General features: G+C 36.1%; 1 protein-coding gene across 1 annotated transcript; it reads left to right on the forward strand.

Annotated features, from left to right (window-relative positions):
* Window positions 1–366: 366 nt before the first annotated feature.
* On the forward strand, window positions 367–9,598 carry LOC104900934 (pyrophosphate--fructose 6-phosphate 1-phosphotransferase subunit beta). Its single transcript, XM_010688467.4, has 16 exons — window positions 367–698; window positions 1,489–1,650; window positions 1,768–1,889; window positions 2,246–2,299; window positions 2,393–2,499; window positions 2,696–2,801; window positions 2,951–3,014; window positions 3,484–3,572; window positions 3,832–3,963; window positions 4,082–4,252; window positions 4,375–4,490; window positions 4,844–4,955; window positions 8,202–8,286; window positions 8,744–8,788; window positions 8,936–9,004; window positions 9,108–9,598. The coding sequence occupies exons 1-16, from the start codon at window positions 509–511 to the stop codon at window positions 9,182–9,184; spliced, it is 1,701 nt and encodes a 566-aa protein (XP_010686769.1). The 5' UTR covers window positions 367–508; the 3' UTR covers window positions 9,185–9,598.
* The last annotated feature ends 4,750 nt before the right edge of the window (window positions 9,599–14,348 follow it).

Here is a 14,348-nt window from a genome sequence, read left to right on the forward strand (position 1 = left end):
ACATCAACCATTCGAGATTGCCACCCTAGTTCATGATATCAGAGCCCTACGTAGGGAGTTTAGTTATTGTAGAATAAAGAAAACCAGTAGAATGGAGGTAACTCTAGCTCATAGATTAGCAACAGCAGCTAGACATGGTAAGTTAATAATCTAATTGGTTTGTTTGTTCTTGTCGCCAAAAAAAAAAAAAAAAAGAAAAGCTTCATAAAACTATTTTTTTTTTTTTTTATTACACCAACACAGCCCACTCCCCTCCGTAGTCTCCGTGGGCGGAAACCTCGAAGCCGCAAATCTATCAAACCAACCAAGTCCAACACCAAGTCACCAACCCAGTCACAAATCACAATCACACCAAGTCACCAACTATATAAACATAGAAACCAAAAAATTAAAAAAGTAGAGAAGAAACAGAGAAAGTGTTTCTCTGTGAAGTAAGTGAAGTGAGAAAGAGAGAAATCAATCAATCAATCAATCAATCAATCAATCAAAGCTCTCATCAGATCTAACAATGGCGGCAGCAGCAGTTGCAAATGGCGATATTTTCGCCGCAAAATCTTCTCCTACCGTTGGAAGATTCTCGACGGTTTACAGTGAACTTCAAAGAAGTCGCATCGATCATTCCCTTCCTCTTCCTCGCGTTCTCAACGGTAACTTTACCGTTGTTGACGGTCCTAAAAGTTCCGCCGCCGGAAATCCTGGTATAGTATATCTTTCGAACATTTTGATCCTTTTAATGTCTCAAATTTTGATATTTGCTTGATTGTACAGAAGTTTGTGCAAATCTAGTGAATGTGACTGAGAAAAGAGGAAATCTGCAATTATTTGATTGTCAGAACTATTTGTGTTTGCAATTTTAAATTACTCATATCAAATCGAGAAATGAAAGGCTGAAAGTTTAATTAGTTGTAAATTTGCTTGCTAATGTTGAAGCTTGTGCGAGTTAAGTAAAAAATAGGTGCAAATTTGTGAATGGAAGAATATGATTTGATCATGTTTTTATTGTTTGCTGGTGAAAATTTCTGGATCCGAAGTTATGTATGTTTTGCTTTTAACTAGATTTTTTTTTTTTTTTATAAAAAAAGTAATGTTTATAGGTTTTGAAGAATGATTTCGGCATATTTGATTCGGATTTGGTCTGTTTTCTTCTGCATTGAAGTGTAGTAGTATTACTTTGTGTTTTTTAGAGCTTTATGTTGATTATGTTGGGAATATGTAAAGGAGTGAAACTGTTAGATTCTCTCTTTTTGAGCGTCTCAGCGATTATATGCACATTTCGATGTTGGTATAATGCTATGACTTGTTAGCTGATTGTACAGAAATGTCAAAATTTCATCAAAAGATAAAAAAAATTGGGGAACTATTTTCAAGAATGATGACCTTTAGCGAGTAGGCATTACGAATTTGGAAGGACTTTCTATCTTGATTCTTGTTTGCTGTATTTTTGTAATATTTATGGAGTATGGTTGTAATGGTACTTGGTTTTTGCAGATGAGATTGCAAAACTTTTTCCTAGCTTGTATGGGCAACCATCATCAGTAATGGTACCGAGCGACTCTGAGGGACTGTCATCGAGTCAGAAGCTCAAAATTGGTGTCGTCTTATCAGGAGGGCAAGCACCAGGAGGCCACAATGTCATTTGTGGGATCTTTGGTACGTGCTTCACAAGCTCATGTGTAGCTTCTTTCTGGAGATTTATAATGTCAAGATACTTATGCAATCTAATTGATTGAGTTGTTTCGTAAATGTGTGCTTGCCATTTGTTGGTAGATTACTTGCAAGCTCGTGCCAAGGGTAGCGTCGTGTATGGATTCAGGGGTGGGCCTGCTGGGATCATGAAGGGCAAATATGTAGAGCTCACATGGGACTTTGTCCATCCTTACAGAAATCAGGTAAGGCTTATTGAGGATTGCAATTGATTACAACAGCCTATTTGTTCTATTTAATGTACTATTCAAATTGCAAAAGGGGTATTGCTAGTGCTTCTATATTTGGTAAATATGCTGTAGTTGATTCTAAGTCAGAACTTGTTTGTCAAATTTAATATGAAGTATTAACCAAAGTATGCCTCACAATAAACTGCTAATATTATAAGGAATCTGGACACCATACAACTGGTGTTCCCTAAAACCAAAAAGCTTTGGCATACCTGTGTATGGCTGACTTTGTGGTGATGCCGACAGTTCATTTTGAGGTCAAGGTATTATTAGGTTTTTGCTTTTGTTAAGCTGAATATCTCTTTGTTCAGGGTGGATTTGACATGATTTGTAGTGGTAGAGACAAGATTGAAACTCCAGAACAGGCAAGTAAATCCTTGTTCATTCCTGTTCTCCCCATCTCCTTGTTTTTGAATGCTGTTTCACTTTGAGTATTAACTATTTACTTCTGATTTCAGTTTAAACAAGCAGAAGAGACAGCAATGAAACTAGATTTGGATGGCCTTGTTGTTATCGGTGGAGATGACTCTAATACTAATGCTTGTCTTCTTGCTGAGAACTTCAGGTATAGACATAACTATTAGTTTCACAATGTAGTTTCAACATATTTTGTGTTTAAGTTTAATCCATTGCACACCCAATAAAACAAGCCCAAAGTCTTTTCGGTTGTAACAACAAATGCGTTTTTTTTATATCTACAATTTGGTCTTTAACTGAAATATAATCTTATGATGTTAACTTACTCTTTTTTTATTAATCAGGGGTAAAAATATGAAGACTCGTGTCATTGGCTGCCCAAAGACCATTGATGGTGATCTGAAGTGCAAAGAAGTCCCAACAAGTTTTGGGTTTGATACTGCTTGCAAGGTGATTTTAAGAGTTGGCAACAACCACTTTCGTTTCCTCCTATTGTATGACCATAACGTTTAGCAAGTATATTCTTTAAGTCTGATGAGTATTGTGCAGTTTACTTCTTTGGTTTACATACATATTATAAATAATGCTCCATTATGCAGATATATGCTGAAATGATTGGAAATGTTATGATTGATGCTCGTTCAACTGGGAAGTACTATCACTGTAAGTACAAGGATACTGTGCTAAAATATCCTGTCACATGCATTAGTGCTCCTCACTTTACCCATATACAGTTCATTGTCTGTGACATACTACAAGAACTTGTATATGCTAAAGCATAAAACTGGTATTGTATATGCTTTTTAATAGAAGAATTCAGAAATTCTCAAACCCTTTGCTGATTTTGCATTCCATCTAGGAAGCCTTGAGTAAATGTTGTTTAGATTGTTCTGTATGTTTAAACTTGTTTATGTTGTATCCGTGATCTATATTTAGACAGTATGCCATTTACTAATTGTGATATATCTTCATCGATGGTTTCATTAGATAATTAGTCATGGGCTTGCTAGTTTGTACTTTGTAATCATCATGTTTAGAGTCATATATGTATGGCCTCATTGTTTTCCTATTATTTGGTCATTTTTGTCTTGCTGGGTTTAACGTAATATGCTGTATATGTGTGCATATCCAGTCGTTCGGCTCATGGGTCGTGCTGCCTCACACATCACCTTGGAATGTGCTCTGCAGACTCATCCAAACATCAGTCTTATCGGAGAAGAGGTAAGTTGCTCTCAGTTGACCTTCCAGATTTTCATTTTTAAGTGCTTATACTTGGTTAATGTGTTTTTTTTTCTTACAGGTGTACTATGTGTTTTCGCTTTTCATCATCAAATATAATTTGTCAAATAGTTTCACTGTTTAATCCAAACAAAAGTTGCCCCAGCCTAGATTGACCTAAGACGTGATGAACTTGGTCTCCCGTGGCTGAAGATATACTTTTCATGCTGAATTCTTGGTCCTAATGTAAATCTTACTGCAGGTCTATGCCAAGAAACAGACCTTGAAAAATGTGACAGATTACATGGTTGATATTATCTGCAAACGAGCTGAACTTGGCTACAATTATGGTGTAATACTGATACCAGAAGGCTTGATTGATTTTATCCCTGAGGTACAGAGCGAGTCTTTCTGTCAAGGCTCCGGACTTGTTTGATATTTTGTTAGGATACTATAGCATTTACTTTTAGTCCCTTATAGTAGTATTAATACTTTGCCTTTGCGGATTTCAGGTTCAGAAGCTCATTGCTGAGCTAAATGAGATATTGGCCCATGAGGCTGTTGATGAAGCTGGTCTGTGGAAGAAGAAACTGACATCTCAGTCTTTGGTGCTGTTTGATTTTCTACCACAAGCCATTCAGGAACAACTGATGCTTGAGAGAGATCCACATGGAAATGTCCAAGTGAGTGTATAGCTTTATTACTCACGTCTTGATGGATTTGCTGGAGATAGTGTGCAATTTGTCAAAAAAAAAAGAAGAAATTTTTATGCAGGTGCATTTTCTAATCTTTGGTTTTTTTATAGGTTGCCAAGATTGAGACAGAAAAAATGCTTATCCAGATGGTTGAGACTGAGCTGAAGAAAAGGAAGGAACAAGGTGTATACAAGCAGCACTTTAGCGGGCAATCTCACTTTTTCGGGTATAGATCATTAGGCTAGCCTGGAAGTTGTTTAGCTCATTGAGTTTACTTTATTATTCCTTAGATCAGGGCAGAGAACACTTCTTTGCTAACTCATATTTCGAAAGAAACCAGTTTTATTTTGCATTTGAAGAACTTCTTTTTCATTTTGGTAAAATGAATACGAAGAAAGAAGAGTTGCATTACCTGTTCCCAGAATTTTAATATCATAATTCATAGATGGCACATGCCTGTTAATGAATGGAAATTTATTCCCCTTTCTAGGGGAAGGGGTTATTTATTAAGAATTGTATCAATACCAATTTGTCTGCCTCTAGTAGCATAGCTTACTAATTTTTTTTTTTTTTTTACAGATATGAGGGGAGGTGTGGTTTGCCCACTAATTTTGATTCTTCATATTGTTATGCATTGGGATACGCTGCTGGAGCTCTACTTCATGCTGGGAAGACTGGACTGATATCATCGGTATGTTGTCTTTTTCTTATACTTCCTCCGTTTTTTTTAGATGTTACACTTTCTATTTTAGGAAGTTTTAAATTAGATGTTACACTTTTATTTTGGGTAATAACTTCTCTCTATCTCTCTCCTATCACATGTTCACATGGGACCCTTTTGTTTTTCATTCTCTCTCTATCTCTCTCCTCTCCAAAAATTACCTAGGAGTCCGTGATTTGAAAAGTGTAACATCTAATAAAAAACGGAGGAAGTATACGTATTTGTAGACTTTCCTACTTCATTCTTTTAATATTTTTGAACTCTTTTTTTTTTTGGGTGGTGGATTGGGGCGGGGGCAGAGGGGGTAGGTGTTGGAATACCTAGTTATACTTTGAACTTTGCAAAGAGTCCTATAGAAAACAAACCTTTCCAGAACCAGTAATCAAAACAAGAGGGTCTTGAATTTCTTAGTTCTTGAATTGGGTAATGGAGACAATGGTGGTATTTGGTAAATGGCTTTTAGGTGGCTTTTTCATCGTCTTTTGACTTTTTCATGTGGTTAAACGCCAAAAAAAGTGCTTGGTAAATAAGGATTCGAGTGGCTAAAAAGCTAGCTTTTTTGTCAACATATAAAAACTGCTTTTACTAGTTTTTTCTATCGGTTTTATGACTTTTTACTTCCATTTGACACTAAGGCTCCGTTTGGTAGAGCGTAAAACATTTTCAATGTAAAATGATTTTCATGAAAAATAATTTACAATAGAAAATACAATTCCAAAATTAGTTTTCCGTTGTTTGGTTTCATGTAAGAAAAATGATGAAAGGAAAGTAAAATGAAAGGGAAAGTAAGGACGTAGAGAGGGGAGTGTACAAGAGAGATACGGAAAATAGTTTTCCCTTCATTTTGAAAAGAAAATGGTTTTACATAATTGGGAGAGTAACTTTACCCCAAGGGAAAATGGTTTTACACTCTTTTGCCAACCGAACAATGTAAAATTGAAAATAAAGGAAAACAGTTTTCCGAGAAAACGTTTTACGCGCTACCAAACGGAGCCTAAACAGCAAACACCAACAATTGATTTTACCAAGCATATTGAGAAATAGCCAATAGTCACAAGCAGCACAAACAACCACTACAAATAACTAGTCAAACCAGCCAAGTAAAACAACTAACAGTCAAACACCCCCAATAGGCGATATGAAGATGAATATAGGTGGTGGTAGTAGTTCCCATTCCATCTCTCCTTCCTTTACTACATTATCAATGCAACATCACCCCCTTGATTGAGGGGTGGATCTATTTGACTCTCATAGGGTTTAACTGCATTGTTATTTTGTAAAATTTTGACTAAGTTGCTAGGTCCAGTTCGATTTTTAAGATAAAAATCCCATTTCTTGCACCCCCATTCTTAAAAGATATGAGTCATGTATGATAAAAGACAGAAGTCGAAAGTAAGTGTTAGGATATTGGCACATTGACCTCATGAGTAAAAAGAGATCCATGTTAATATACTTTTGACATACTTTATTTTACTACAAATATAGAGATCAACTTTTTCTTTTACTGTTTTGTTATCAAATTAAACTTTATTTTGCACCCTCATTTGAATATTTTGGTTCCGCAACTGCCTTGATACATCTTTATAAGAAAGACATGTGAAGAGGAGAGCGATAGAGATAGAGATAGTGATAGATAAAGACTGGGACCCATGTGATAGGAAAGAGATAGAGAGAAGATATCACCAGATAAGAAAGTGTTGCAATTGATGAATGGAGGAAGTATACCCATCCACCTTTTATCTTTTTTTCTATTGCCCCCTTAAATAATTGCACCCAATTCAAGCTTGCCCTTATTGTTGATGGTAACAAAATACCCTCCATACACCAGAAACATCAATGCTGATATTAATTAAATAGTAGCATTTGTGCTGCCAATACGACAGCATAAAAATCCTAGACATACTTGTGTGGAGTATAAAGCATTTCAGCCAATAACCTGGCAGCATGTTAAGTTTATTCTGCTTCCCTAGATGTAAATATATATGAAATTTGATAAGCAAGATTCTAGCGGGTGCTTCCTTTCTATTGACTTGCTGAAACTTCTGAGTGACCTCTACTCCAAGTTCATATGTTCGTGGAGAGCCACTGGAAAAAAAAATTCAGCCAGCTTCGGATGCCTGTTTACAGTAAATCATTTCCTGTCCGTAATTCTATTTTCTGCTTGACCAAATATGGTTTTTTAGTGCCGGACAAAGATATGGCTTGAGAATGACGTTCTCTGCTAGACCAATATGCGGTTGCTTAGTACTGGACAAATATATGGCTTGAGAATGACATGCTGTGCTAGACCACTCTACAAAATGGCATGTTAAAATGATTGGGTAGTGGTTTAGTAATGATTGAACTAGAATCAATTCTGAGTTTTTCCGTGAGGATGGTTTTTGAAGTGCTTGCCAAACAGAGAACCACTAGATCTGTCATTTCTGATAGCACTCTTTTCCCTTTAAGTCTTTAAGTTTCTAAGAGGTGACCAAGCACTATTCCCCAATCATTGAAACTTCATTCAGTATCAAACTCTAACAAAAATGAGTCTATTTACCGCAACTGATAATGAACAGTGAACTAATTTCATATCAGGGGAACACAAACATCAAATGCTATTGTCCAAGCTTTCTTTCTTCCATCTGTACCCTCACCCAGCTAATGGATTACCTATTCTGGGAGTAATTTCTTGACATAGTCTTAACTTTGACCTAAATAATACTGAGTCCTTAACTTGCTTTTGCACATAGGAAGGTTGAGAATAATATTGCAAAATTCCAACCTAAAATGATAATATATAGTTAGGGCATTATGCACACAACTACACAAGTATTAGGTGTCAGCTAGGTAACAGAGTCATGGACACTTCTAGAATGCAGATTGTCTTGTATTGGGATTTAAAAAATCTAACACATTTTGGGAACACAAAAACTGTTCTATCACTATATTTTTTTAAAATCTCCCTTTTTCATGTCTCTATATACTGTATCTATGTCCATGTCTCTATATACTGTATCTATGTCCATGTCCGTCTCCTTGCGGCTTGCAGCACAGGATTGGCAGTGTCAAGCTAAACAATGTATATCATCAACGAGTCTAGTTCTTCCTTAAAATCCGTTATCTTGTTCATGAACCCTTTTTCTCTCCCCCCCCCTCCCCTAAAGCACCAAAAATGCGTTTACTTCTAGCTGTGCATGCATATATGTTTGGGCCTTATTTTCTTTTTCGTTGCAGGTAGGAAATCTCACTGCACCTGTTGATGAATGGACTGTTGGTGGAACACCATTGACTGCTCTAATGGATGTGGAAAGAAGACATGGTACTTTCTAATCATATTATAGTGACTAAATATTGAGCATTCATAAATTAACCTGCTAACATCAGATGAAAAAAACTTCACAACTCAAAGAGTGGTTGAGAAACGGCACTTTCTCTTCGCCTGGAGACAAACGTATCTGACATGTTGACCTCCCAGATCCTGTCTTAGTTGGACCACGAATTTACAATTGCATGCCACATTAGGAGGAGAACATGGAAACATAGGAGGAGAACATGGAAACATATAGTAAAATAGAGAAATAAGTTTGGATTAATGTATATTAATGCTTTGGTGAAGAGTTGGAAGGTAGCTTATGGATGGAGTTTTTCATCAATTATCCTGTCTGCATAACTGTAGAACATTAATTATTATTTTGCAAGACTAAATTATCCTGTGTTTGCTGTCTCTTCTTTTTATCTGAAAATGCAATAACGATTACGTCCTTTTCGCTTGGCAGGAAAGTTCAAGCCAGTGATTAAGAAGGCCATGGTGGAACTGGATGGTATATGTTGTATATTTGCAATTTCACTTTGGATGCACTTACTAAAATTATTGAAATGCTCTACATCCTTGGAAAATTTTAGTTTGAGAATTGAACTCATTTAATCTTTATGTTAAGCAATCGATTTTCCTAATTTTCTATCTGTAGGTGCACCATTTAAGAAGTTCGCATCCATGAGAGATGACTGGGCCATCAATAATCGGTACATTAGCCCTGGTAAGTTGTGCTCGTGCACTGTGATCATCAGCCAAGTGCAACTACTAAAGAGTTCATCTATGCATTCCTGTTTGTTCTAAAATGCTTTTCTTCTGTATATTAGGTCCCATTCAATTCGTTGGCCCTACATCAGATGCTGTCAATCATACCCTGTTACTCGAGATCGGGGCTCAAGTCTAAGACTATAAGAGTTTTTCCATGTTAGTCTTTTAGGATATTTCGCCCAAGTGAAGGTATTTCTAGGTTGGATAATTATATATTCCCTGATGCACATGTTGCATGTTTACTAAAATGGGATTCAGAGCTGTGGCTTGTGCAACCTTTTCAATGTGATATGTGGTCGTGGGTAGGCTTCTGGAAGATATAAATTCCGATTTAGGTTCCTTCACATTTGTGACTAGGATTTGTATGATCAGTTGTGCTTCGCCCTCTAATGGATCATTTTTCTGTGCGTAGCATGATTTGGTTTGCAACTTTTATTTTCTTATTATAAATCGGGAGATGTTTTGCTTCTAGAAATACTGGTTTACGTCGTATATTCTGGGGGTATGTTTGAGAAGATATTAATAAAAAAAAATCTAGATGATTTATATATTTTCGTGTTATTTTACTGAATTGACTGTTGAGCCAACTTCGGACACAACTTTAGTTTACTGAATTGAGTTTTAATCAATTTATTGCACTGTATTCTTCTAAAAAAATCTACGGTATTAAATTTGTTTTTGAGGGGAATTTACGGTATTTAATTAGCGGCAAGAAGTAGCCACAGTAAAATGATTTTGGGATGGACAGAAACTAAACTTACTTTTGAAAAGGGTTTTGTTGGTGGATCATGACTTGTGTGAGCTTCAAATAAAACCAATGGTGAACATTCGGAGCGCAAGAGTGCTGGAGGGCCATCTTAAGCATCTTTCTCATAAATTGATTTCTCATTTGTGTGATGACTGTACATTGATTATGGAATATTCTCTTAAGTGTGATATATTGTCTCCCTCTACATCAGTCGTCACAAATAATTTAGACATGTTTTATATATACTACTCTCTTCATTTTTTTAATTGCTAAATTTTTCTTAAATGGTTATTTCTTTTTAATTGCTACATTTTTCTTATTTGGAATACTTAGCCCACCATAAAGTAATACTATTATCCCCTCAAAAAAAAAAAGAGTAATACTATTATAATTGTTTTTCTCATTTTCCACCCAAAGTAATACTTTATCACTTTTTTCATTATTTTACATTATATAGGCCAAAAAGCACCATTCAAAAAATTTGAAAGTGACATCGCCTAGATTATTGTGCATGCAACAATGTCACAAACAAAAAAAAGAAACGGAGGGAATATTCATTAATAGTTTATAGAGGTAAATTTACACCCCCTAACATAGATAAAATTTAGTAAAATTAAGGCTATTAATGATCAATTATTCCGTCTTTTTATATATTTCATATTGACTTGAACACTTGTCAATGTATAACTTTGATCACTAATATATCTGAAATTATTTCATAAATAAAAAATTTTAAAAATTGATATTATTATTATATGTGTCGAGACAAATTTAACGACATCATGGATGCTAATATCGATTTTTTATACATCTATAAAAAAAGATAGTCAAAATAGAGCATTTATTTAAAAAGAAAGGGAATATTATTTTGACCTGGATTGCATTTTCTAATAAACCACAACTTTTATATAGACCATATTACATTAAAATTAATTTAGTCCCATGAACTAAAAGCGGATGCAACTACAGGAGATCTGTTATATTGGCGAGATGGCACAAATGGTAAGTTCTCTATACGATCGACTATGAGTATTATGCGCAATGATCATGATGTCCTTGATGATGGTTGTTGGAACTTAATTTGGAATGATCCAGTGCAACAAAGAATTAGAGCGTTCTTGTGGATTGTTGGGCATGCATGACAAGGTGCTTGGTAATTCAGCTAGGATCAAGCGTCACTTAACAAACGATCCAAGTTGCTTCAATTGTGAAGCTAAAGACGAGTCCACTTTGCATATAATTCGAGATTGTCCTCTTGCTAAGGTGGTTTGGGAAAGGTTGGGAGGGCTAACAGATGACCCCGATTTTTTATTACAATCACTTCGAGATTGGATCGTTTATAACATGGGACACAAAGAAACTGAAGAAGGGTATCCAATTTGGGGCACGCTGTTTGGAGTCACGGTGTGGTGGGTTTGGAGGTGGAGGAACTGCTATGTCATTGGGAGGGGTCATGAAGTTCCTCATGATCTTGGAGGTTTTATTCATGTAAGGTACAACGAAATGAGGAGGAGCATTGAGATGGATTTGGAATCCTCGACTCAAACTCATAGGAAAGGGAAGGCGGAGGAGATTGGTATTGCTTGGAGGTACCCTTCCTACGGATGGTATGCCCTTAACATAGATGGTGCGGCTAAGGGGTGCCCAAGCCCAGCAGGAGGGGGAGCTATCACTATCCTCATATCTGCACTATTTTTCGGATTTTGTGGCTTGTAATTCTGGTAGAGCTGAGTTCTTGGCTCTCGATAAAGGCTTGATTCTTGCTCGAGACTTAAAGATTGGTCAACTGATTGTGCAAATGGATAATCTAGCCTATATCCAAGTTCTTCAACAACAAAATGCGTGTCGAGGCGAGAAGACACACTTCATTAAGCAATACATTGAGCTACATAATAAGCCAGATTGGAAAGTTCGGCTAATACACGTTTATCGCGAAGGGAATCGAGCAGCGAATTGGTTAGCCAATCATGGGATCACTTAACTCCAACCTTCCATTTTGTTTTCTTCAACCCCTATAGGCCTACATAGGATTGTAGATGAGGATATCATAGATGTTGTTGTCCCTCATTTGATTCCTCCTTAGTTTTCTATTGGTTTTGCTTTTGGTTCATAATTTACTCCTCTTAAGAAAAATATCTCAAAATATAAGACGAAAAATTCCCACCAAAACAAAATTGTAAGAAACTTTTGATGTTTTTAGTGTCCAAAGGAAAAAGCCTAATTTTCTTTTGGTTTTTTTTGGTGCTGACCTAACTTTCTTTTGAGACTAAAAATAAAGATGACGTGAGGATGTTAAAAGGGGCATTATGTAGTGATATTGGGGGGTTACTCTGGTTAGAAATCTAATAAGATTCTACCTTAAAATAAGTGGGTAAAAGCACTAGTCTTCATCTTCCATATATATTAACCCTTATTAGTCAATACTTGCTCGGTTGCTCCATTAAGGTTTCTCATTGATTACCATGTAATCGAGCCCTTATTAGTCCATATAGAACAATGCTGTGATAATTTAGCTATTCAATGATTAATGATGATCAAAAGAGGAGTTACGGTGTGTCATGTCTTTGGAGAAGGAAACTGCGCTCCTCACTGGCTCGTCAACAACAAAGTGGCTCAACCTCTTATACTTGTAGTCTTAGCTAGAGAGCTTACTTTTACCTCTTAATCGTACTTTAGATGAGGACAAGGCGTGGCTTTGCCACGACTCATTCGTCCTTTATGTTTTGTTTGGTAGGAAGGATTTGGATGAAAAAGAAAGGAAAGGAAAGGAAAGGAAAGGAAAGGTAAAAACAAATTTTTTCATGTTTGATAAAAGAAAATAAAAGGGGTTTGATCGGAAAGGATAGGAAGTGAAAGGAAAAGAATACTCTTAAATCCTTGCTTTCGGAAAATAATACTCTTAAATCCTTGCTTTCCTTTCCTCCCAAAATCGAAGGAATTTGACAGGAAAGAAAACTAACAAGCTTTCTACCTACGTTTGTTATTCCCAGTGGCGGAGCCAGCAGGGGGGACATGGGGACAAATGTCCCATCACTTCAAAAGAAAATTGAAAAAAACGAAAAAAACACACTGAGCAGACGCGTGAAAGTGAGGAAGAGAGAGAATTTTTTTAAAATAAACACAGTGAAAGGAAGAGAGAAACTTAAAAACGGAAAACCCTAAACTCGGTGGCGGAACGACGACCGGTTGACCGCACATTTGCATTCACCGGAGACGACGACGACGAGCGGTGAGAAAGAGGAACGAAGTCACGAACTTCGAACGAAGGAGTCGGGAGCGGTGAGGAAGAGCCGAAGAGGAATGAAGCCACGAAGCGAGTGCGACAGAGTCAGGAGACGAAGCAACGCTGCCATCCCCACCGCCCACGTCCAGTCGGCGTCGCAGACCTCCCGAGACGCCCAGTCACTGACTGTCGCTTCAGTCAGTCAGTAAGTTTTTTAAACCCTAAGTTTTAGCTTTAGTTTTTTTTAGGTAATATTTACATTGTTTGGTTGTGAATTATGATAATTGTGAAATGTTGATTTGTGATTGTGGATCTATGGTTGTTGATTGATTTGTTGTTGGTTTGGAATTGGTCATGAACTCATGATTTAGGAAATTCTTAGTTTGTAATTCGAATTTCTAATTAAGAAATTGTAAATATGAGTAGTTGATTTATAATTGAAATAGTGAATAGTTTGGTTTGATTACTTTGATATGTAATTGATTAATGTTTACCAATTTAATAGGAAATGTCAAGTGATTCACATGCACCTAATTCTAACAAGTACAAGGTTAAGGGAAACCAACCTGATTTTCGACAATTTATCTTTAAAAGAATGAAATCCCAAGAAACATCTTTATTCATTTTTCTTAGATTGTAAGACATTTTGGAATTTTAGATGTAAAACATAAAGTATTAAACAATTTGTGTTGTACTGTATTGTTTTTTTATAATTTCTTTTTTCGAATGCTCGACGGTCGAATTCCCCCACCTTGAGAATCTTAGCTCTGCCACTGGTGATTCCTCTCAAATCCATAATTTATAACAAACATTGGAAACTAAATCTACCTTATTTTCTCTTCTTTTCCTTTTCTCTTCCTTTCTTTTCCTTTTCTCTTCCTTTCTTTTCCTTTCTTTTAATTTACTAAAAAAAAATACCAAATAAAGTGTTAAGATTTTTTTAGTTGTATTTTAATTTCAGTTGTTTTATTTTCTTTGGAATCTCTTCCTCCTTTGGAATAAAAAACCCATATACATGGGATTGCTATCCTTATTCCCCGCCTCATATATTCTGACTATCTGATCAAGAAGTGGTAGTTCAGTGAAGTTTTACCCCAAATTTCAAGGCATTACTCGGGTACGAATATTCATCCCAATAATATGTTGGGGTATTTACTTTTGGGTTGTGTAGCCTTTACCCAGCATATGATCTGTTATGCCCTATAGTCTACAGACTGACTAAGGGTCTGTTCTTTCCAGCTTATTTTCAGTTCAGTTCAGTTCAATTCAGTTAAGTTCAGTTTAATTCAGTTTAATTCAGTTCAGTCTAGTTCAGTTCAGCTTTGGTCA

The sequence above is a fragment of the Beta vulgaris genome, chromosome 8 (assembly GCF_026745355.1).
Source record: "Beta vulgaris subsp. vulgaris cultivar EL10 chromosome 8, EL10.2, whole genome shotgun sequence".
In the NCBI taxonomy this organism is placed as follows: Eukaryota; Viridiplantae; Streptophyta; class Magnoliopsida; order Caryophyllales; family Amaranthaceae; genus Beta; species Beta vulgaris.

Excerpts from the sequence above, each read along its gene's own strand:
- LOC104900934 (XM_010688467.4), top strand. The coding sequence starts at position 509 with ATGGCGGCAGCAGCAGTTGCAAATGGCGATATTTTCGCCGCAAAATCT. Across the intron at positions 1,890-2,245 it reads TCCATCCTTACAGAAATCAG|GGTGGATTTGACATGATTTG; the intron begins GTAAGGCTTATT and ends CTCTTTGTTCAG. Across the intron at positions 8,789-8,935 it reads GGCCATGGTGGAACTGGATG|GTGCACCATTTAAGAAGTTC; the intron begins GTATATGTTGTA and ends TTCTATCTGTAG.